The sequence below is a fragment of the Motacilla alba genome, chromosome Z (assembly GCF_015832195.1).
Source record: "Motacilla alba alba isolate MOTALB_02 chromosome Z, Motacilla_alba_V1.0_pri, whole genome shotgun sequence".
In the NCBI taxonomy this organism is placed as follows: domain Eukaryota; kingdom Metazoa; phylum Chordata; class Aves; order Passeriformes; family Motacillidae; genus Motacilla; species Motacilla alba.
In genome coordinates, this window is record NC_052046.1 from 34794220 (window position 1) to 34818995 (window position 24776).

The 24776-nt window shown below is 39.8% G+C and overlaps 1 protein-coding gene across 2 annotated transcripts; it reads left to right on the plus strand.

Moving 5' to 3' along the window:
• The first annotated feature begins 6608 nt into the window (after positions 1-6608).
• FEM1C (fem-1 homolog C) lies at positions 6609-24464 on the plus strand. 2 transcript variants are annotated; one of them, XM_038124619.1, is made up of 3 exons: positions 6609-6744; positions 7286-8011; positions 18274-24464. In XM_038124619.1, the coding sequence occupies exons 2-3, from the start codon at positions 7468-7470 to the stop codon at positions 19581-19583; spliced, it is 1854 nt and encodes a 617-aa protein (XP_037980547.1). In that variant the 5' UTR covers positions 6609-6744; positions 7286-7467; the 3' UTR covers positions 19584-24464. The 2 variants fall into 2 exon arrangements, with proteins under 2 accessions (XP_037980547.1, XP_037980549.1); XM_038124621.1 differs by lacking the exon at positions 6609-6744 and adding an exon at positions 6814-7077.
• Positions 24465-24776: the final 312 nt, after the last annotated feature.

The window sequence follows — 24776 nt, forward strand, 5'->3', positions numbered from 1 at the left end:
TCCAGTGACAGTTACAGCTGCAGCTGACTGGAATGTAGGGATGCTTACAGCACTTGCATCTGAAGCCAAGGACTGAAATACTACCCACCTGCTACCAGCCACTCGGCAGCTTCTGTGAGAGCTGCAGCATGTGGCGTGCTGCAATCCAGACGGTTGCCTAGCACTCATACTCTGTTTTGTTTGCTCTCTCTGATTGTGCTGGCTGGGGCTTAAGATAAATGGAGTATTCATCCAATTACCCCTGGGCACCCCTTTCTACTGCCATCTATTTGAGGAAAAGTAGCTTTACCACATGGATGTTTACTTCCAACTTTTTTGAACTCCCTGGAGCCTTTAGAACATTCTGTTCACCCAGAGTGCTCTCTAGCTGATCAGCTCTGTTGTTTTTCTCTGCAATTATAATTAGTAGAGTGGTCTGTGCAAATGCCTGGGAGTTGAATATGCATACTTCCAAGTATCAGGATTAGCCTAGTAGGTTTCATTGTAGGTGAAATATCTGTTTTATACTTGGAAAGCAGAGGATGTAATGTATTTTTTATTCCACCCACTGTGGAAATCTTATGAAATCAATAGCTAAAATTCTGTTTATCAACACTGTTGGGCCCATCTTTTCCTTGGCCTAGGAGCTAAGAAAGGAAAATAACAGCAGAATAATTTGTGTAGTTTCAAAAAAGGGCAGCAAGGGAGACTGTGAGCAGTCTGTTTCACATCTATAATACACCAGAATGAGTACAGACTGAGGGACGCTGGAGGCTTCTGGTGTCAGAAGGGCATAACCTGAAGTTTAACAGAGCATAAGTATTAGGCAAACCAATCAACTGTAAACAAAATCACAGTACATTCCAAACATGTCTCTGATAGATCACACTATAGCAGAGCACTGTTCAATCCCAGCATGACTAGCAAAATGAACACACCTGGCTTTACCAAATAATGGCACAGTTAAAGTCCCATGAGCTAAGCCAACTAATTTGTAAAGCTAAGCTATTGTTTTGTGCCTTTTTTTAAAATCTCCATCTTAGACAATTGTCAGCTTTAAACCACTGTTCTCGTGAATCTGAAACTATCTCGAATTTTGCAAATGTTGCTTTGGTAGTGAAATTTACTCTGGTAGATGATTTTGCTATGTTTAAATCTTACCTTGAAAATGTACAATTCTTACCGCCCAAGATCTGCTATGGAGCCTAGGACAGTTTCTACCAGAACACCATACTAAAGAGGCAATGCACTGGCTAACAGGAATGTCTTAGGGTATATGAATTTAAACACGCAGGGGATGCATGCCAGGGATTGCCAGCAGAGAGAGAAAATTTTGTTTTCTGGAAGAGAAATTCAACTTTCACAAGTTTGGCAAATACTGCCTTAAAAGCTAGGTGCACTACTGCCACTGATTTTGAAAATATAAATGTTGAACCTCTGAAAATTGCAATCTCTGTCAATGTACTTTCAACGTCTTGAAATAACACCAGGGCAATGGAGAGAGGAAAGGAAATTTGCAGCTTGCACATTAAATGCCAAAATAATGTGGAAAGCTGTAGGTTAATTAGAATGTATAAAACCTCTGAATTCCTTTAAAATTGAATTATTTATGCCTGTTAGAATCCTTGTGTCATGTGGAATAGCATCTGTGTCCTGTAGCATATTTCCATTACTAAACTACTGCGTATATTTTAGGGAAGTTAATCTATAGATTATTTCTATTATATGAAAAACTATACATACAGGCATACAGCTGTACAAATGTATAATTTAATAGCTATAAAATTAATATTATCTGTAAAACTTTTTACATATTGTAAACAAACTTAGATCATTATCTTCTTATTTCCCTGTTTTCATAATACAGAAAAAATTAGAGAGCCAAATACTATTATGGATACTTGGTACAAAACCCTGACTCCCCTGGAAACAAAATGTCATCCTTACACCCCAGGGTGAATAGGCAGAAATGCTTCTTTCCTCATAAGAAAAGAGACCCCTCCTGAGACCTCTGTCTCAGCCTGTGTCCACAGGCAGACTGCAGACAGTTTCTGCTGTCAGCTGTGAGTTAAGTGCCAAGGGACAAGGAAAGCTCACAGCTTGCAGGGGGTCAGCAAACATGCCAAAACTTTTCAGATCCTGCCGACTCATATCTCCAGCCATCTCATAATTTCTCTCAATTTTAACACCAATCTGCACAAGTCTGTTTGCTTATATAACAACTAATGATTCAGCTCCCAGAATTTTATTGTGAGGATGACAGAAAGAAGAGTTTCCAGTTAAAGGAAGAAACTTTGCCATCTGGCTTGTCCAGAGTGCCCTTCCCTATGAAGGGCTGAGGTTTTAGACCAGAAGTTGAACATCTAGATCATTGATGTCACCTAATGTGAGCAAACACAGTTTAGAAGACTAAGTGTATATATGCAACTACCTCATGCTTACGATCTCCCCAACCTGAGGGTGTGTCTAAGGCACATGGTGCTTGCTCTCTTCAGGGAGAGAGGGGTATTTTGTGATGCAGCACACACAGACACTGCTCAGGCTTAGTCAAGGTGAGAAGGTTCCTTGAGCCCTCATCCTGGCCCTGGCCCAGGGGTACAGGTTTGCATCCCTGGACAGCCAGCCAATTCAGGGGTCTCTTCCCAGTGTCTGAGTCCCTGACAACAGACATTTCCAGCACAGGTATCTCTGCCCTCAAAAAGCTCTTCTGATTTATATGAAAATACATAAATATTCATGGTTAAGAGCAAGTTTCAGTGATTGCATGTAGCATCAGTGGTGGTATCTGTGATACCACTGGGGTTGCCAGAGGTGTGGGCAAGTACTGGCAACCAGGAAGGAGCTTTACTAAGGCAAGTTTGGCAGCAGTTAACAGCAGTTTGCCATCCCTCCCTTGTTGCCCAGTAATTAAGGTACCTCAGGGAAGACCTAGGATTCAGGCAATGCTTGAACAGGTGTTTCAATTTATTGCATAATTTAGCCTTAGCTACCTCACAGGCAGGCAGCTGCACAAATGCGTTACGCATCTGTCTGCTCCGCTTGCCATTTGCTCTAGCTGCCCTTTTTGGAAAGCAGCTTGATATAATATCCTATATTGCCTTCCTGACCTGACTCTCAACCAGGTCGGTGTAGGCAACTGGGTGCCAGTTTAGGGAAGACACAGATTGCAGACATAACACAGAGCAGCTGGAGTGCTTGTCCACCTTGCAAAACATAACACAGATTTTTCTGAGTTAGCTTGGGGCCTGACAGAAGTATCATTATGCTGGGGATGCCAAACGTTGCATGAACAAAAGTGGGATAAAGAATTTGAAGAAATCACTGTATTAATGCATATATATGTCTTCTAGTGCCAAAGCTAGCAACTGAGATGTGGATTAGATTAGTTTTCACTTTGCTGTATTGCTGAGCATAGTCTGCCTTGAAGATGAAGAAACCTCTGCACTTTGTGCCATAGGGATAAGGAAGTGAAGGGCTGAAACTGAATACAGCACTTTACAACCACATCTTTTGCTGAAGTCAGAATCTGACTTCCAAAATATTATCAATCACAATCTTGAAAACCCTTCAGCTGGTTCATACCAACCACTGTCAAGAACCATCTAGTGACCTGTGACTTTTTCCTTATGGTATTACCATTTGTACACAAAATTAATATAAATTCTTCAATCTAGAATGAGTGATGTGAATGCAACAGTAAAGCACTGGTGTATGAGACACAGTGCTACAGAGCTGTGACCCAGACACTGAAGGGACAACTGCTCCACACAAAACCAAAGGCATCTGCAAGGTGGGTAGCAAGTTAGTCCCTTGTGTATGTGACAAACCCCTGCTGCTGTCTACTGTGAACAGCTGTGAGGACAAGAATACCCTGAGGTGAGAACTAAGTAATCGCAACACTATTATTTCACTTAATGCCATTCTCCATTCACAGCTTTCAAAACCAGAGTGTTTTGAGGAGGGAAACTGCAAAACTGAACAAGCATGAAGACTGACTTGCTCTTTTCACTGGAATGCATTGTGTTTGTGACACCCCAAAGATCCCAGCCTGACATCAAAACCCTTCTTCCTCATGGGCATGGGGCCAAAGAGAGGGGGAAATAAGACAAATTAAATGGTTGCTGGCAATGTGCCCATGACAGATGGACTAGCTATGAATGATTGAAGTTGAAACCTTAAAGCATGGATTGGTATCTCTTATTTTTCATGGTGCTTCTGGTACACTGGGTCAAAATATTTGCTTTTTACTTCTGGAAAGCAGGGCTTAGGATCATTCTGGGAGCCAGACAATAACTGCAGTAGGGAAGTGCAGGCTGGGGCCATGCCACGCTGGCTCTCAGTGCCCCCAGAGCCAGCTACTGCCAAGCAAGTGCTTCCTCCACAAGGCAGTATGAAAGTGTGAAATTCACAGAACAGCAGTCAGGAGGCAGTCACATAGTCAGATGTCCTTAAGACCACTTATATCATGAGAATGGCCTTCTTAAAATATAAATACTCTTGAAGATGTATGTATAATGAGATATGGAAGAGAAAACTGGCATCAGGACACTTAGAGAAGTATAACTCCTGTAAAATTTTCTTTAACAATTAATTTCTCTGCTTAATTCATAGATGACTTCACCTGGTTACTCTAAGGTAGATTTCGGAAATATCATTTGCCATAGGAGTAGGATATTTTTATATAAAGAAGATGCCTGGTGGTCTGACAGGCAGTGTCTAAAATCCCCATCAGTGTGCCTTTCGGTTCCACGCAAGGATTCATCTTCTGCCATGGTCCATCTGCAAAAGTAATTTCTGTTCCCTTCTGGCCTGCTTGACCAATACTCCTCTCTTGGACCCTGTCCCAGGACCTTGGCCTAATTCAGAGCTGGGAGGGGGGTGAGAACAGGCTGTGCTTGACACACACAGATGCATTACTGCACCCACTGCCCTGTGGTTTGCAAGCCCATCAGTGCTGACTGCACTGCTTCCTGCCTGCCCTGAAAACGCCAGTGATTGAAGGGGGAAGGTCAGTCTGGTTATCATCTCTGTGCTTCCTCCAGCACAGAACTGTTCCCAATTATACCTTATTTACACGTGCTATGATTTACACAGCCCACCATGACTATCAATTAGCTCCCACAAGTTTCAAATTATATTTTTCTGGCTTGGCAGAGCCATCCTACAAGTATATTATTTTTGATTCTAAGTATGCCACTCTCTTCAAATAAATCCTCCATTCCACTGACATTTCTTGAAAATGTTCTCTTTTCTTCTTTCCCCCACTTCCTTTTAATTTAGCATTTTCACACAGTTAGGTCTTTTAATGCACCTCCACAAATCAATACCACCACTTCCTTAAAAAAATTTAATGGCTTTAATCTAATTTCCCATCAGTTTCTTATGGTCTTTCTTCTTCTGAGTCTTGCAGACAAAACAACTAGCAGCCTGTGCATCATATTGCCAGCGCTGTGTACAAAGGGACAAAGGGCCACCCAGACTCTGATACATTGTTTTTGTACATAAAATTACAAATTGAACTGTTTTTTCTATCACCTTTCCTCTCTCTCCTCTCTCTCTCTCTCCCCCTCTTTTTTTTTCCTTTTTTTTTTAAAGTGCTTACAAGCCTTCTGTGAATTTTTTTTCTGCATGAGGCTTCCAGGTAACAGACTCGGTTGTGACAGAATTTACGTTCTTTTTAGAGGTTTTCTCTCTATTATCACAGAAACACAATAAATGCCACATCCTAAGCCTGTAGCAAGCCATGTGCAATCTCAGTTGAGAAAAGCAAATTTTGCACCAGACACCAACATTGTCCAGAACCAGATCCTCCTCTGTGCTGCAAAAATTGGACTTTGAATCCAATTTTTTTTTTAATTTGTGAAGCATATATGTACAGAATCACAGAATCATAAAATAGTTAGGGATAGAAGTGATCTCTGGAGACCAGTCACTCCAATCCCCCTATCAAAGCAGGGTCATCTCCAGTATGTTACACAGGAACGCATCCAGGTGGGTTTGGAATGTCTCCTGAGCAGGAGACTGCACAACCTTTCTGGGCAGCCTGTTCCAGTGCTCTGTTACTCTCAGTGTAAAGTTCTTCCTCAGGTTGAGGTGGAATTTCTTGTGTTGTAGTTTATGGCTATTACCCCTCGTACTACCTACTGAAAATAATCTGGCACCATTCTCTTGGCACCCGACTTTGAGATATTTGTATGCATTAACGAGATCCCCTCTCAGTCTTCTCCGAACTACACAAGCCCAGCTCCCGCAGTCTCTCCTCGTACGAGAGATGCTCCTGATCCCAAATCATCGGTGTGCTCTCTGCAGACCCGCTCCCGCAGCTCCTTGTCTCCCTTGCGCTGCGGAGCACAGGACGTTACCCAGCAGTGCCGGTATACAGCACAGATGTGTCCGTACAAAGCCCACACTGTGTCTCTGAAGTGCATTCCCAAAGTACCTCTGTGGGATCCTGTGCCATCCTGAGGGATTCTGTGGGACCCTCGCGCGCCCCGCACGCCCGGGCCCCGCGCTGCTCCTCCCGGCGCCCCCTAGCGGTCGGCTGTGCCCGCACGGCGCCCTCGAGCGGCGGCGTAGTCCCGCCCCCGGGCGCGCGGAGCGTGTCTCTGATTGGCCGCGGCGGGGCCGCCCCGCCCCCTGCGCAGGGCCGGCCCTGGCGGCGGGGCCGGGCTGTCATGGAGGCGCCGGACGGAGCGCGGGCAGCGGCGGCGGGCGCGTCCCTCTGAGGGCGGCGGCGGCGGGAGACGGCCCGGACCGCCCGGGAAGGTACCACGCGGTCTGGCGGGCCTTTCCGACCGGCTCCGAGCACGGCGGCCGCGGGGGTTGGGTGCCATGCGGGAGAGGAGGGAGGGGGATGGGGCCGCCGGACTCTGGGCGCAGCGGGTCCGGTCGTGAGGCGAGCGGAGGGCTCGGACTCTCCCCGCCGTCCGGGGTTTGGCCGGAATGCGGCCGTCGCCTTCCCCGCCCGGTTGCCTTGGAGGTGCTTGTCTGCGGGTCTTCTGGCGGGAGCCGGGGGCTCTGCGCTTGGGATACGCCCCGAAACGAGTCGGGGGTGCAGCTGACGGAGGAATGAGGGAGAAGAGGATCGTTCTGTGTCTGGTATGGATAACGCGCTGGTAGGATCAGCCCCCTCCTCCCCGTAGCTTTCCTCAGGGGCCACCGCGCGGCCCGGGAGTGTCCCGAGGAATGCAGCTGGACACCGGCGCGCCACAACAGCGACTTGTTTGGGTGTAGCTGTGGGAAAATACAATGCGGTTGCTTGTTTGCGAAGTAGGAGGTGAAAACATCGAGAATTCTCCTTTTGCAGATTTGTGATAAGCACAGCCTGCACTTCGTCAGGACCCTGTTAGGAGTCTTCATGTTGTCCTATCTGGATGAAACTGATCTGAGAAGAAGCTGGGGACATTCTGTTTGGGCTAAGCACTTCCAATAAACTCTTGGCTGAAAAATTCAGGTGTATCCATCAGGAAACAGAGAGGTGCAGGCTAAATGGATCTAAAGACAGCAGTCTTCAACGCAGCTCGTGATGGCAAGCTGCGGCTCCTTTCCAAGCTACTGGCAAGTAAAACAAGGGAAGAGGTGGCCCAGCTGATGTCAGAAAAAACCAATGGTGCCACACCACTTCTGATGGCGGCCCGCTATGGTCACCTCGACATGGTGGAATACTTGTTGGACCATTGCTCTGCCTCGATAGAAGTTGGTGGCTCGGTGAATTTTGATGGTGAGACCATCGAGGGAGCTCCGCCGTTGTGGGCAGCATCAGCCGCCGGGCACTTGAAGGTTGTTCAGTGCTTGTTGGATCATGGTGCGTCTGTCAACAACACGACGCTGACAAATTCAACGCCTCTTAGAGCTGCCTGTTTTGATGGTCACCTGGAAATAGTCAAATACCTTGTGGAGCACAAAGCAGACCTGGAAGTATCAAACCGTCACGGGCATACGTGCTTGATGATCTCATGTTACAAAGGCCACAAAGAAATAGCTCAGTATTTACTTGAAAAAGGAGCTGATGTGAACAGAAAAAGTGTTAAAGGTAAGTTAGCTTTTTCACTTTCATTGTGCTAAATAGAGGTACAGTTACTAATTTATTTCTTAAAGAGCCTGCCATCAAAAAAAAATTCTTCTGTTCTCATGAAGCATAATATATAAAGCATTTATAGCTATGTTTTTACTTTTTAATTTACTGGTTTTTAATGTGGATTACAAAATTTTTGTTTAAATTGATACATTTTAATCTTAAATCCCTAATTCTTAAAAGCCTTAGTCCTATGAAGTGTCACATTTATGCATGTGTTAAAAGGTAATAAACTTGCTGAGAGCCACTCTTTGTAGTAGGTTGATGTAGCAACATACTCAAAAACATGAGCATGTGTTCTTGGTTTTCGTAGTGATTCTTAACAAATCAAGTATGCTCTGCATAAAACTGATCTGTACCAGTAAGGCTGGTCTAAGGAAATACACATAAAGGAGAAAAATTATTTTCTGCATTGGAAAATTAATAACCGCTTTGCTCTTCATCCACTCTTTCCACATTACCGAGTAATTTTGTAACACCTTTTTCGGTGTTAGTAAACAAAAATACATATTAGGATTGAAGAAATGAAGATGCGGGCGACTGTGATGTCAGCAGAAGGACCTCCAGTGCCTCACAGATCTCAAACCCTTTTGCCCCTGTTTACAGTTGCTCTGGTGTTACCACGCAAAGTAAAGATTTCTGGCTTTTTTTTCCTGGGATCATAATTAGTTGAACATATACATTTTCTATTACATATTAGACTTGTATTTAGTTGTGATATTACCCTGAAAAGTACAACAGTTACTTCAATTTACAGCTAATTTTTTATCTCACTGAGTCAGGATTATGTTTCAATGGGTTTTGGGTTTTTTAATATATATCAATATATATAAAAACTAATCTGCTAGCAATTCTTTTTTGTAGCATAATACTTCTAGTGCCTTTTTTTAGGCTAGTTACATTTGTAACTGTATACTGTACCTTTCAGTTATTGGTGTTAAAATATCCTTTGTGTCTCAGTTGTTGTATGATGCTGGTAAATACCAAATGTGAGAGTAATCTTTAGAAAAGCTGGTTAAATATGCCTTTTCTCAGCAAATCATGCAAATGTGTGGGTTTAGCGTAAAGAAAGCTAAACTACAGATTTGTCATGGAGGTGGGCAGAGCAAAATAAATCTTCCTTTGCAAGGGTTTGAGGTTGCTCATGAATCATCATGGACTTGTGGTAGGATAAAAATGTCATTTTTCTAAATAACATTCTGGGAATAGCAAGCTAAATATAAAGTGTGTAAGCAACTAAAAACTTGGGATTTAGTTTTAAACCTATCCCTTTATATGATAGGTGTAAACCAGGCAATGCTCTTAAATATTTGATTTAATAGGCAAAAAGATGGAATTCCGCAGCTCATTTTCTCCCTCATTTTGTGTTGGTGGAGTAGGCTTTACCTTACTCATCCTTTTTATTCACTTTATTAGTGAATTAGCATTATTTGTCTTGGTTTAAATGACTGAGAATTTTCTCAGTGCTGTCAGTTATCTTAATTCCTTTCTACTTCCTTTAGTTTCTGTGTTCTTGCATCTAGGCACACAAGCAAATGTTCTTAAAGTAGATAAATGAGCCTTAATTTAAAAAGTTGGATTGGATATGGTTCAGCTCGTTAAAACTCATTTTATACTTCAAACTGTCATGTGTACAACTGGATAACTGGATCTGTGTATATAATAGCTATCTGTTGGTAAAGTGTGGAAATCCCCTCTGGTAGGACAGGAGCATACTTTTTGGTATCTTTAAGAAGTCTTATCTCTGAAGTTACTGAATAAACAGTGGTGAGGTAAGCAAGCAAGAAGAAAAGTACTATAAACCCTGAAAGTCATCTGTGGAAAGGCAGAAGAACTGGGGAAAATTGGTAGCTGTAAGTATTGTGACAGTGGCTGAGATTCAGCAGGTAACCTCCTCCGTTTTGTTTTGCAAAAATGCTTATTGATTTTAAAATTAGTCAAACAGTATTAATTCTACATTGTCACCCTCTCCATCAAGGAATCTTGTGTATTACTTTCAGTTTCTACTCCTCTCTTCTATGTACTAAATAGCTGACAGTGTGTCCTGTGCTTCTAGCAGGAAGATAACAGAGCATCTGAGTGTTCTGCTCCTGAGCAGTAGGAGTTGCTGCGCTTGTAGCGAGTTGTATTTAGACAGGCCCCTTCCTGGGCCACGTATAGAGAAGCCTATTCTTCCCTGAAAGATGTAAAAAAATTTTTTTTTTGCATTTAAAATTGCAATGCTCCTTATAAGAGCAGAACTATGTAACTTCAGGAGAGTTGCTGTTGTGGGAGATTTCTGTAGATCCTTTTTCAGAAATTACTCTTAGAGCATGTGTGAGAGTGGGGGTGGAATTACTTGAACTATGTCTTGTGGTTATCCAGTGGATTTTCATATTGCAAAATATAACTTAATACACATATCAAACTTCCTGAATGTGTAGATATGAAAATGTTTCAAAGTGTTGACATTTCCAGGGAAAAATCTGAATACTTTGATAGGAAAAAATAGGTACATTCACATGCATCTAAATGTATGAAAGAGTAGGTGAAAACATGTGGTAAAATGTTGCTTCCAAAATGCAGAATCCCACAGATGTGTTTTGGATTATGGAAATTCAGGGTTCAGAGGTTCTTGAAAAAGTTACGAAAGTATGGAAGTACAGCCAGAAAATTAAGATGTTGATAAAGATTTCAGAGTGTGTCAGGCAAGATGCTACACTGAGGTGAATGAGATGAGGTGTAGGTCTGGCAGTGTTGCAGGGTGGATGGTGCTGAAGAAGGATGTTTGGATAGATGAGCCCTCAACTGTGAAAGATGACCAGTGGTTCTGAATTTAAAGTATGAGCCTTTGATGGTATTTGTCTCTACTGTTTTGCAGATCTGAACTTTCTCACAGTTTCCCTGAACTTCTATGTAGGATTTAGGCAGCAGAACTGTAAACAAAGGAGATTAAAAAAAGTATTTTAGTTTACATGAACAGTGTAAGTGATGGGGACAAACTGATAGACGGGGTAAGAAGGGTAGATTAGTTTTATTATTTTGTAATTGTGGAAAACAGCAAAGATGTCTGTAGACAGGAAGCAGCCTAAGCAATACTTCACAAAGTGAATAAATTTACCACTGTCTCTGATTCATAGTTTTCACCAGTGTTCTGCTGTCATGGTTTAACGCCAGCCAGCAGCCAAGCCCCAGGCAGCCACTTGCTCACTTCCCCACCAGTGAGACCAGGAACAGAATACTCATGGCTTGAGATACAGGGAAAACAAAGCAGTGCACACAAGCGAAGCAAAACGAGGAATTAATTCACCGCTTCCCAGGGTAGGCAGGTGTTCTGCCATCTCCACAAGAGCAGGGCCCCATCATGTGTAGCACTTACCTCAGGAGACAAACACTGTCACTCCAAATGGTCCACCTTTTCTCTTTCTTTCCCTCAGTTTTATGTGCTGAGCATGATGTCACATGGTCTGGAAATCCCTTTGGTCAGTTGGGGTCACCTGTCCCAGCTGTGTCTCCTCCCAGCCTCTCATGCACCCCCAACTTCCTCACCAGCGTAGAAGCGCAAACAGCAGAAAAGGCCTTGGATCTGTGTAAGCCCTGCTGAGCAATAACAAAAACATCTCTGTATTATCAACCCTGTGTTTAGCACAAATCCAAAATACAGCCTATACAGGCCACTGTGAAGAAAATGAACTCTATCCCAGCTGAAACTAGCAGAACAACTCCTCGTTTACAAAGCTGCAAATGAAAAATAAAGTTTAATGAGTTTTGCTTGTAGTTAATGATCTCTCAGATGGCAAGTCTTTATGTTGTTCTTATAAGTAGGAAGAGTGTGGATAATGTTAGAGTAGCAGAAACACAATTTTTTTCAGAAGGTGGAATCCTAGAACTAAAACCTGAAATGAAGCACAGTTTTGTCTCAGTGGCAGATGAGGAGTATGCTCTGTGTCAGCTGCATGTCATTTTCTGTTCTGCTGCATTATGAAGCCTGCCAGTGATTTGTTGTTAAGAGTGGTGCTACCTTACTATTACCTTCAGAACAGACCTCTGCATTCTCAAAGACAGTGTTTCACTGGTGTGTGCAGTGTTCATTCATGATGTGTAGGCAGGGAAATGTTTACTCTCTTAATACAAGTGTCAGTCATTTTAAGGATTCCAGATTACACATTTGGGCTCTTTGGGGCTTTGTTTGATTTTTTTATTTAAGGTACAGTATTTCATGTAAGTTCCCCAATAGAAATATCTTTCATTCAGACTGTAAAAAAATCTTATACTTCTGTTTCAATTCCAGACAGGACAATTAAGATCTTTCATTTTGAAAATTTGCAGTGCACATTTTAATAGTTTGTGTTATACTTTATTCTCCTCTACCAGATTTGCAGAAAGGAAGGGAAAAAAAATCCATTATTGCAGCAATTAGTGAGTTAGATTATAGATAAATATGCATGTGCTGGTAGCCAGGATGGGCCAAATGCAAGGGAATTGTGACCTTTTTTCAAAATACATGCTTGAGAGGCAGTTGTTTTACCTGAGCATAGCTGGTAAGTCTTTCCATTGTTCAGTGGCCTAGGATGTGGTCTCTCTCTTCAAAGTGCTTTCTGTGGTTTCTTTGTTAGTGGTTTTCACCAACTCTGCCGGCCTTCTGTAGTTAACAGACTCATCAGCTGACCTAAAGACTGGTTTTTCTCCTCCAGAGTATCAGAAAATCAGAATTTTGTTTCTAAGAAATGCAGGCCTAGGCATCGTCTTAGTTGTCTCTTGAGATATGCACAGGAGTGTTTGATTGCATTAAAAAAAAAAACCAAACCTGTGATTCTTCAATCCATTGGCACAGTATTTAATATTTTTGTAAAATAATGTGGCAAACAAGGTCTGTTGACTTTGGACTTTGTTTCCTCGTTTTGGAAAATACAGAAGCATACAAATTCCTGTCTCTATGGGTATTGTATCAAGGGCTGATGCTATTTCAGTGTTGTTGTTAGTAAGAAATACTGGAAGGTGTGACACTCAAACCTGCTGGTAAGGGAAAAAAATCTTTTACAGACATAGCAGACCCAGAAGTAGGGGAATTATGGAGAGTCATGCTATTTCCTTTTAGACAAGTGTGGTCTAGTATGTGTTAAAAATGATTAATTTTCTTGTGCTGTAAACTTTAAGGAATCTTGACAGGTTTATTTTCTTCTGTGGGTGTTTGTCTTATCTGCTTGTCAAGGTTCATAGAATCACTGAGGGAGCAGGGAGGGGATAAAAAAATCCCAAAACAAAGGTCCTTAGGTTTTATTTCTGCTTCTTGTTGTTGTTGCTTTTTTGTTATTTTTTAAAATTCTCCCTGAATAAATACTTACTGTGAAAGTGTGCTGTGTCTTTTTTTTTTTTTTTTTTTTTTTTTTTTTTTTTTTTTTTTTTTTTTTTTTGCGGGCAGGCGGGGGTTGCTTTTTCCCCTTTTTTGGTAGGTGTTACATGGTACAGGGCTCTGAAACTTGTAGCTGTTTTGTTTGTGACTGTGTGTGGAAACTGAACTTCAGGAGGAATGTCGAAGTTAAATAAGGAAGATAAAAATACAATTTAAGTTTAATTCTAATGAAAAAGTTTTTGTTTGAATTAAAACATTCACAGCGTGCTGTTATTCATGTAATAATTGATAATCTTCATAATACAAGTTCTCTTGAAGTATTTCAGTGAGCAAGACAGTAATTATTCCATTACGTCATATGGAAGTTAGATTAAAATAAATTGTTGAGATTAGCAGTTCTTTGCATTTTTTAGTTAGTTTCTTGAAGGAAAGACGTTTAGTTTTTATTCACTATGCACACGGATCTTTAGGATGTATAACAGTTTTCTTATGGACTGTCCATGTTTATATCTATCTGGCAATACTTCTCTTTTAAATCAGTAAAGACTCTTGGAAGACTGAATTACTTCAGGTGCTGTGGTAGAAAAAGAAATTATTGTTACATGAAAAATTTCACTTCATACAAGTGATCAAGTCATTTGTAAGGCTGCAAAAATATATACAGGTGGTTAATGTACACACTGGTCAGTCATTTAAATTAATTACTTTTATTTCTTTTGCTTTTAATGATCTGGGATAGAAATTCAGATTGGTGTTAAGTTATAATGTAAGTTTTACAACATGGAAATTTGATAAAGCATTTTGGAAGTATTAGGAAGTGGATGCACTTAATTGGTTGCAAATCAAGTCAAATCACTTTCTGTGTCATAGCTTCATTTTCTTCCATTCCCTTGTCACAAGCTATCAGTCTATTTTGGGAATTACTTGCTTCTGACATAAAAAGCCCTGTCCTCCTTATGAATTTGAATACCCACACTTGCTCCAGTAAGCTTTTGGAAACACTGGGTCGTTAGTTTTGTGGTACATGAAGTGTTTCTGAAATGTTCATAACTCCTTTGAAAGGAGTCCTGTGAACAAAAGAGTGAAGTGTGAAGATGCAATGCCAACTAACCTTACCTTGTCCTGTACCTTGTATCTGCAAGATTTATAAGGACTGGAGTTGGGGTTATTCTGTTTCTTTTTGCTATTTTTAATTGGGAAGTTACTAGGTAATATGAATAGTAAAGTTTTATACAAATAGAAGCAGTTCGTAAGCAGTAATAGCAACACAATATAGTGACACAATATTTAGCAGAGAAGTATCAGGACTACTGGAATCATCTGCAGTCCAGTTTTTTTGTCTGTGCAAAGAGGAGCCTTTTATGTTGTGGTAACAATAGCTGTCTTTGATATGTAATTAAATTCCTGCTGGTCAATTTAAAATTTATTTAAAAAGTTAGATGAAATCTACTTTACAATAATCATTCCCGTCTTTAAAAAATTACTTTAATTTGACCAAACCCATCATATGTGTCTCTTTGAAAATTACTTGTCAAAGAGAATGACTTTCAAATTACTTTTGCTTTTTTTTGACCTTTTTCCTTCTTAATACAGCAATAGATATGACATTGTTTTTTAGTTTGTTACTGAATAGATAATGTTACAAAAATGGAATTAACTTCTGCATTGTGTTCAGCCACTATTTATCATTATAGATGATATGGTTGTTACAGTGACACTATAGACAGTGTAATGTTTTGAAATGGATGAGTTAATTCACAGAATTGTGCTTGATTTGCTGTGGTTATTTGAGCGGTTCAATTTGTGGTCAATTTGTGGCCAATGTATAGCCTTTGATTTACACATTAAGGCCACTCTCATGATTTCTTTCAAATTCTTCCTCTTATATACTTGCTAGGTGGCTGGCAGTGTTATTTCTTAAGGCTGGGGTTTATGTTTGGGGATTTTTTTAAGTTGGCGACTCTCAACTATATTTTTACTTCCAGGCACTTTTCTATGGAAACTTGTGTTTCTAACAAAGTATTCTTCCCACTGCTATATCTGTACCATCAAATCAAACTTCAGTGAGGTGCAGCCACTGCATAAAAATTAGTGGTGATGGCCTCTCATTATTAGTTTATACATGGCATAATTTAAGCTGTGGTTATTTTCATTCTAAGGGCTATTGCAGTATAAACAACTGCAAAATTACACTACTTCTGATAAACTGTTAAACTGAAATCAGTAATTGTAATACCAATAAAAAAAACCTAAATTGTTTTAAATTTAGAGCATCCAGTTGGAAAGAGCTGTGAAATTCCTTGGAGTCTTAAGCACATTTCCATATGTTCTGCGCTGATGCATTGTAAATTAATGGCATACAGACTGCTGCATTTAGTTTACATGGATAATGGCCAAGCTTATTTTGTGTGGATTTTTTCAGTCACAGTGTGTATGCCTGTCAGTTGATAAAATAGTGTCAGAAGCAGCATTACGTGGTTATGGATCTGCATCTGTAGGTACTGGCACTGCTGGGGTTGTCAAAAGTACCAAAATACGTATTGATGGTTGTGAAACAATAGTACGAACTTAGATGTTACTGATATCTTTTGGCTTATTTGTCTTTAATATGCTTTTATGTTACTGTATTTTAAAATATATTAAAAATATTTATTTGAAGGTAGAAACAGCTGCCAGTTGCAGAGCTCTGCCGTGAAGGATAATGTATGGAGTTGAGTACAACCTGAAGCAGCTGTGTTAACTGCTGGCTCAGCCAACACCCATGTGCATCTATCTGGTTTTGCCTTTATCAGTAAATACAGAAGTGAGGATGGTCTGAGGGACCAGCCATTCTTTAGTTCTGAATTAATTGCTGTAGTTTCATTTTAACTAGACTTTCAGCAGCATAGCAAGAATAAATGTGTATGTATTGGTAAGTTTGTATATAGGTCTGCATTTGACATCTTCCTCTCTTAGCAATGTCAAGGTCTTGTCCTTTCTCAGATGGCATATTGACATTTTTTGAAGACAGACAGAATTATAGTTGATAAGCTATGTATGCCAAATTTGCCAGTTTCAATCCACCTAAATTTGCTTAAATCTCTGCTCCTGCAATTGAAAATTTTGTTAGTCTAGTCAGAGATTGTTGTGTGGCCAGACCTAAAACTTACTTAGTGCTATTAATGTTAAAAATTGCCTGAGGTATCAGAAAGGTGGAAAATCACTTCCCTTTTTATGAACTGGATTTAACTTTATGAATCTTGATCTAACTTGTAGTTTCATGTGCCACTTTTTGTTGGGATGTCTTCCTCATTTTACTTGTTAGTAAATGATTGTAAAATCACTGGCCACTATTCAGAAATGTTTCAGGAAAAGACAATTTCTAAAGTTAAGTTAACTGTCAATAAATGAAGCAATCTAGTATTTTTATGGGTTTTTTCCTTAAAATGTTTGAATTTTGCTCTTAAAATGTGATTTGGGTACAAAGTATGTTCGTACCTCTGGTATAATGGCAAAAACCTGAGTCATTAGCTTTAGAAAATAACTTTTTACTCATGTTTTATATGAATTTGATTAGCGTGTCAGCTATAGTTGATAGCCCCATTCACTGCAATCCTTTGAGCTGTGTCCTTCAGACAGTTCTATACCCAGTGCACCATGACCCTGCTCATCCCACACTTGGATACCTTGTCCAGAAGGATGTTGTGGGGACAATATAAAAGCCAAAAAAGGCAAAACTCACTAAAAGGCAAAAATCGCACATCCACTATCTTTCCTTCATCTGATGGATGGGTGACCTTATTCTAGAAGCGTATCAAATTAGTTCATACAGGACTTTTTCCTTGTCAACCCAAGTTGATAGTACCTAATGATTGCATTGTTATTTAAATGCCTTACAGTAGCATACAGTATAATCTCCATAATTTTTCTGAGTGTTGAGGTGAGACTAACAGGTCTGTAGGTAACAGGTCTGGGTAATTCCTCTTTCCCTTCTTATAAAATGGAATAACATTGGCTAGCTTCTATTCAGTAGGGACCTCCCCAGACTCCCAAGACATTTGGTAGCTGGTGGACAGTAGTAGTGCCGTAACAAACATCAACTTATTCAGTACTCAAGTAAATCCCATCAGATCCCATTGACTTGTGCACTGTGAACTGCTACAGCTAGTCCCTGAGAAATGTCTAAACAAATGGAAAGTCACTATTCCTGAAGTCATCCTCTAAATCCAGGGCAGATGGCAGTTTATCTGTATTATTAAAGACTGAGGCAAAGGAAAGCATTGAGTCTGTCCACATTTCGTCACCCTCAATAGTCAGATGACCATCTTCAACAAGTGTCACTCTTGTAATTTCTTTAGACCTCCTCTTGCTACTAGTGTACTTTAAAAACCCTTCTTGTTGTCTGACACAATACTGGTCAGTTTCATCTCTAATTGAGCTTTGACCTTTTGCATCTTTTCCCCTGCGTATATGAACCACAGCTCTGTCAAATTCCAGCAAAGTCTAACCTTGTTTCCAAACAGCATACAATTTATTTTTCCTCCTGAGCTCCAAGAGGAGCTCTCTGTCCAATCAAACTTATCTCCTGTCCTGTTTGCTTGACTTTTGATACAATGAAATTGCTGACTCCTTTGCTTTTATGTAGTGAAGAATTCCAATTCCAAGAATTTTAATTCTGGTTTGGGTTTTTTTCTTAAACGTGTTTAATTTTTTCAAATAAAAATATCAAACATTTTGATTTTTGTAACTGCCTGGTAGCCTTGCTTTCATAGTACATAAATGGGGAAAAAAAGCTATTTTAAAACCATTAATATTTGGGGGTTTTTAACTTTTTATTTTTTTTATTAGCATGGTGAGATTTGGACTGTAATTGGATATGATTTGTGTAACTGTGTTTGTTCTCTTGCAGGAAATACAGCACTACATGACTGTGCAGAATCTGGAAGTTTGGAGATCATGAAGATGCTTCTCAAGTATTGTGCTAAGATGGAAAAGGATGGTTATGGAATGACTCCCCTTCTGTCAGCCAGTGTGACAGGCCACACAAATATAGTGGACTTTCTGACCCAGCATGTACAGACCAGTAAGGCTGAGCGCATAAATGCCCTGGAACTTCTAGGAGCAACATTTGTGGACAAAAAGAGAGATCTGCTTGGTGCTTTGAAATACTGGAAAAGAGCTATGGAGATGAGATACAGTGATAGGACTAATATCCTCAGCAAACCTGTGCCACAAACACTAATTATGGCTTATGATTATGCTAAAGAGGTAAACAGTTCAGAAGAGTTAGAAAATCTTATTGCAGACCCAGATGAAATGAGAATGCAAGCATTATTAATTAGAGAACGTATTCTTGGCCCTTCGCACCCAGACACATCCTACTATATTAGATACAGAGGTGCTGTGTATGCAGACTCTGGAAACTTCAAGCGTTGCATCAATTTATGGAAGTATGCTTTGGACATGCAGCAGAGCAATCTTGATCCTCTAAGCCCTATGACAGCCAGCAGTTTGCTATCATTTGCTGAACTTTTCTCCTTCATGCTTCAGGATAGGGCAAAAGGCCTGCTAGGCACTACTGTCACTTTTGATGATCTGATGGGTATACTGTGCAAAAGCGTTCTTGAAATAGAACGGGCCATGAAACAAACCCAGTGTCTTCCTGATCCAGTACAGCTGAACAAAGCTCTTTCCATCATTTTGCATTTAATTTGCTTGTTGGAGAAAGTACCTTGCAGCTCAGAACAGGAGCATTTTAAGAAACAAACTATTTACAAGTTTCTTAAGCTTCAGCCTAGGGGAAAGAATAACTTCAGTCCACTTCACCTTGCTGTTGACAATAATACTACGTGTGTTGGTCGCTACCCAGTTTGTAAATTCCCCTCTCTACAAGTTACTGCTATCCTGGTGGAATGTGGTGCTGATGTAAATGTCAGAGACTCTGATAACAATAGTCCATTGCACATTGCTGCACTGAACAACCATCCAGATATCATGAATCTCCTTATCAAGTCAGGTTCACATTTCGATGCCACAAACTCATGTAAACAAACAGCTAGTGATTTGCTGGACGAGAAGGAAATAGCAAAGAATTTAATCCAGCCCATAAATCATACTACTTTGCAGTGTCTTGCTGCTCGTGTAATAGTGAATCATAACATATCCTATGCAGGGCATATCCCTGAAAAACTAGAGAACTTCGTTTTGCTCCATAGATGATAGTGTGGTGTTCCAGAGTACTGTTTTTGAAGCACGACATGGTGATATTTTCCTTGAGCACTGTTGTGATACACCAGCGTTCCCTTAGCTTGCTCCATTTTGCTCTCATTGCCTAGTGTTGTTAGCATCAGATCTGCAGAGTTGGTTACCCAGTATTTAATATGAATACGCCATATAATATATTTTGTGGATTATTTAGAAATGTAATGCCATATTTAGACTTTAAATTGTCTGCCAAAGGCTTGTCTTTTCTGGTCTTATTTGCCTGTTGGGTGTTCGGGACTGAGTTGAATATTTTCCACTGATGTCTTTTTACTATACCTGTTATGTGGATTTTATACTGTTGGAAGGTCATCTTTTTTTGGTTTTGCTTGAGCGTTTCTACTCCTACTCTCTTCTTTTTCTATGGACTCATTGCTAAACTGTGCAAGTTGTATGGACTTGTTAACATTTGCAACTACCATAAGTGCTTTTATCTTCTCTATGCACTGGCTTAAACATGACTGTTGTGTGTGAGCATATTTCTATGCAGCACTTGGCCAATTTCAACTTAAATGCCAATCTTGTTTTGCAGTTTGTTTAGAGTTCTCTTGAGAATGCTGTCTTCATAGCATGATGAATTTTGGAGTTATTTATCAGCTCTCCAAACTTGGGTTTGACTTTTTTGACTGCTGTAACTGAGGTTGCTTTCATTTTGATCCTCTGGAATTTTTTCCTAAACTGGGGAGAAGAAAATCTTGCTTTTTCTGATTGTAGTCCACTTGAACTTTAAATCTGAAAACTGTTTTGTTGCATCGTGCAGCTGGGGGAAGAGTCCTCATGATGTGCAACTGACACCTTCCCCTCTGCATTGTCTTGCTTGTGCCGGTTATGTGACTAGATGTGAAGTTTGCTCAAAGTTTAACCTCAAACCTTAATGATACACTTCTATGAGAAATAGATCATATATATGCTCTGCTTTAAAGTCTGCAAATCAGCTTTAGCTTACAAAAGAAAACTAAAGCATGTTGATGGCATGATGTTTATCAGTCCAGATCTAGACATCATATAGTATAGTAAGTGGCTGCCTGCCGGGGTATTGAAAGTTCTATAGCAGTGTCCTTTTTTTTCTTCATTTTAAGTATCTTTATTAATACTTGCATGGGTTTTTCATCTCTACTACGTCAGTTGTACTTAAAAAAAGCAGGAGTTCTGTTGTGTATATAGCTCCTATTAAAGTACCTATTTTTTATAATATTTGCACAACAGCTTAGCTTTTGCAACAGAAAGGGCTCTTTTGACTTGATAAGAAGTCTATAAATGAAGATCATAAGTGTGAGTGCGATTCAGGTAATTAATATAATTCAGCACTTTACTGTTGATTAATAGTAGGATTTATTATGGCACATTAGCCCTAAAGATGTCTTAAAAGTGAAACTAATTTCTGTTGGATAGGATACAGTTTACTTGCAAATTTAGTTGTCTAGCATTTTGGGTATTTTTGGCTTAATGGTTCATCTCAGTTGTGGGCAGTAAGTGTACCTATGGGGTTCTTGCTCCAGAAATCCAACAACTGATTTTATGCCTTTGTCAGAGATAAGAGATATTTAGAATCCAAATTGGTTAGGTTAGGAGGGTCTTTGTAATACTTTAATTTTTAAGTTGATGTTAGAACACTTTTATTATTTGTGGTTAAACTTGAGGCAGAACATGTCTTGGGAGCACATAAGAATAGCCCTTCCTTTTTTTTGTTCTGTTTTGGCATTCCTGCCAGTGTATGGCAGTGTGCAGGTGCCTACTAGCTTAGCCATTTTTGCAAAAATTATGGGGATGTTTTTAAGCAAAGATGTGTTGAAAGCAGTGCTGTTTGTGTGTTGTCACTACCAGACTTGCTGTTTTGAAGCAATTTTCTCTGGTTTGTCCCTTGCTGTGTCTATGTTGTATACTGTTACAAGAATCATAGAATTATTTAGGTTGGAAAAGATCCTTAAGATCATTGAGTCCAACCCTTAACCCAGCACTGCCAAATCCAGCACTAAACCATGTCCTTAAGTGCCACATCGACATGTGTTTCAAATACCTCCAGCCGTGGTGACTCAACTGCTTCCTTTGGGCAGCCTGTTACATTGGTTAACCACTCTTTCCATTAAGGAGTTTTTCCTAGTATCCAATCTGTATTTCCCCTAATTCATCTTGAGGCCATTTCTCCTTGTATCGCTTGTTACCTGGGAGAAGAGGCCAACCCCTGCCTTGTGAAGTAATTGTAGAGAGTTGTAAGTTCTCCACTGAACCTCCTTCTCTCCAGGCTGAACAACCCCAGCTCCCTCAGCTGCTCCTCATCAGACTTGTGATCCAAACCCTTCTCCAGCTCCCCTGTCCTTCCTGGTCATGCTCTGGCACCTCAATATCTTTTATGTAATGAGGGACCCAAAACTGAGCACAGCACTTGAGGCATGGCCTCACTGGTGCCCAGTACAGGGGACAATCACTGCCCTGATCCTACTGGCCACACTATTGCTGATACAGGCCAGGATGCATGTTTTTCTAGCATCACACAAAACTAAACTCTAGTCAGTTGACTGAATTGCTGTGATTTTTAGGACATGTGCCACTCAGCTTCTCATTTGTGAGGACGTGTAGTTTGGTTTTTGAATTTACACATTTTAATGCTTTTCTGCTGCTCTGTATGTGGGGATAATCAGAAAATGATACCATGCTAGAATTATACATCAAGTCATAAAAATAATTATTTTTATATAGGTCTCAGAGAAAAGGATTTTTAGAGTTTTTTACTTTGGAATCTGTCCTGCTCTTTGGTGGTTTTTGTTTAAATTTCTGTCTTTATAACTGACAATTACCCTGTTTAAAATTAGTTGGTTGGTTGTTCAGCCTGAGGAAGAGAAGGCTACAGGGAGACCTTTTATGGGACCTTCCAGTACCTAAAGGAGGCTACAAAAGAGCTGGAGATAGACTTTTTACAAAGTCTTGGGGTGAAAGGACAAGGAGGGATGGTTTTAAACTGAAAAAGGTGAGATTTAGCTTAGGTATAAGGAAGAAACTGTTTACTATGAACATGGTGAGGCACTGGCAAAGGTCCAGAGGAGTTGTGGATGCCCCTTAACTGGAAGTGTTCAAGATGTTCATCCCCCACTGGATGGGGCTCTGGTCCAGTGGAAGGTGTCTCTGCATATGGCAGAGAGGTTGGAACTAGGTGGTCTTTAAGGTCCCTTCCAACCCAAATCATTCTATGATTTATGATTATTAGTCCAGAAATATAATGTAAATTTTTTAATTGTTAGAAATTTTTTAAATGGAAAGCATTCCCAAAAGTGAAAGCATATCACTATTAGTTCTATGTAAATCTAGTGAATATTGCTACAAGAAAGGCTTACTGTGTTAGCTTCTCTTCAGAAACAAACCAGGCTATTAGTACATGCTGATTTATTGCACGAATTTCTGTGTAAATATCTACTGATGTGTATCAGTCTGAAGGATTTATCACCTCCATGCTGAATTCAGTTTTTCATGGTGATGAAGCTCTCTGCTGAAGAGAGCTTATCTTGCCAGATTACTTAAACTTATGTTTCCTGGCAGATGAGTTCATGCATTTTTGGCCACTTTTCATTTAGACCTATGTGTTTACACTACTCTGTTTTATTTATCTTAATTTTAATTTTGTAATATTTTTAACTCATTCTTTTGCAATTTTTTCTCCTAATTTGCCCTTTTTTTTTCTGATGAAACACACTGCTTCTGAGCTACCGACACAGAAAAATGCTGAGAACACTGCAGAAATAATTATATGCCCTGCAGGGATGAAAAAAGTTTTAAATTGATTAAACAGCTTACAGGTATTGCTCCCCTAGAGACAAAGGAACTGATACTTCCTTGCTTGTTGAGACCTCTAAGTTGCTTTTTTTACGGAAAGGGATAAATGCATAGAGCAGCTTTTCTTCTGATAATTGTGGGTTTCAACTGAAGTACATAAACAAAGAAGATGAAAAATATTCCCATTTAAAAAAATCTAAAATTATGTTCCTATTTTTGTATCACTTAGGCTGGTAACAAGATTCCAGCTGTCTGCAGTGTGTCTGTTCTATTTGTTAGGTGCAGTGTAAAGACATTTTCTGAAATGCAAGGCAACATTCTGGTTATTTTTCCATATATACTTCACAAAGCTCCCTGGATAGGAAGTAGTCTTGTGTCGTTCCTAAGTCCACAAAGAGCTGTCTTTTAACAACTGTTTTGCAACTGGTTAAAATTAACCTTTCTATTTTTGCAAACACTACTTTAAATAAAGTAATGCAGTGCTATAGCAAAATCCTTAAAGGAGGATTTGTAATTAGATGAAAACCTTTTGAGGAAAAGTGTGCCTTGCCTCAGTTTTGTATCAGCTGCAAGGTGACAGTGGTGGGATATGGCTGCTCTCGAAATAGCTTTGAAGTGCTTTGAAATATAGAGTGGAATGACTGTTATACTCTAAAATGTTGAGAAGCATGAAAAAGTAGACTAAACACTAATTTTACCTTCTGTGACTAAAATGACGCCAACTGGTATTTAACGTTTGAAAGTAATTTTGGTAATTTTGATGAGAGACATACTAGACTGCTCATATTTCTTGCTTTTGAGTGTAAAAGTAAATGTTGAGCCCTCAGTGAGGGCAGAGTGAAAAGCTGTTGTTGGTTTGGTTTTAAATAATGTTGTATTTGTGTTCCATTCTATTGCGAAGACTTCCTATGCAGGGCTAGCTCCATGTATGGAAATATTGCAGTTTCTTTTTTACGTGAAGTAATTTAGCTTTAACTGTAATGTAAAAAAGGAATAACATGCATATTTCTCTGTTCCTACTCTCTTTAGGCTCCAAATGCAGATTACATTAAAAATATGTTTTGGAGAACACCTGTCTGAGTTGTATATATGTGTTTTCTGTAGGGTGTTGCAGTACTGGTTGGTAAACTACTTTTCCTGTTGAGTAGCTAAATGTGAATGCTGCAGCTTCAACCTTCCTGTCATTAAGAATTGTGCCTTAAGCAAAAAGTCATATTTCATACTCTTTCTTTCTGTGAAGTTATGGTCTGGCAAAGCCTTTAAATTTCAGTGGTGAGTAGTAGTAAAGAAAAGGCTTAAACTGAACAATACAGGAGAAATTATTTTCCCACTTTCTAGAAAAAGCAGTCATACTGTTAACCAGGGGAAACAGTACTTCCAGTTTGT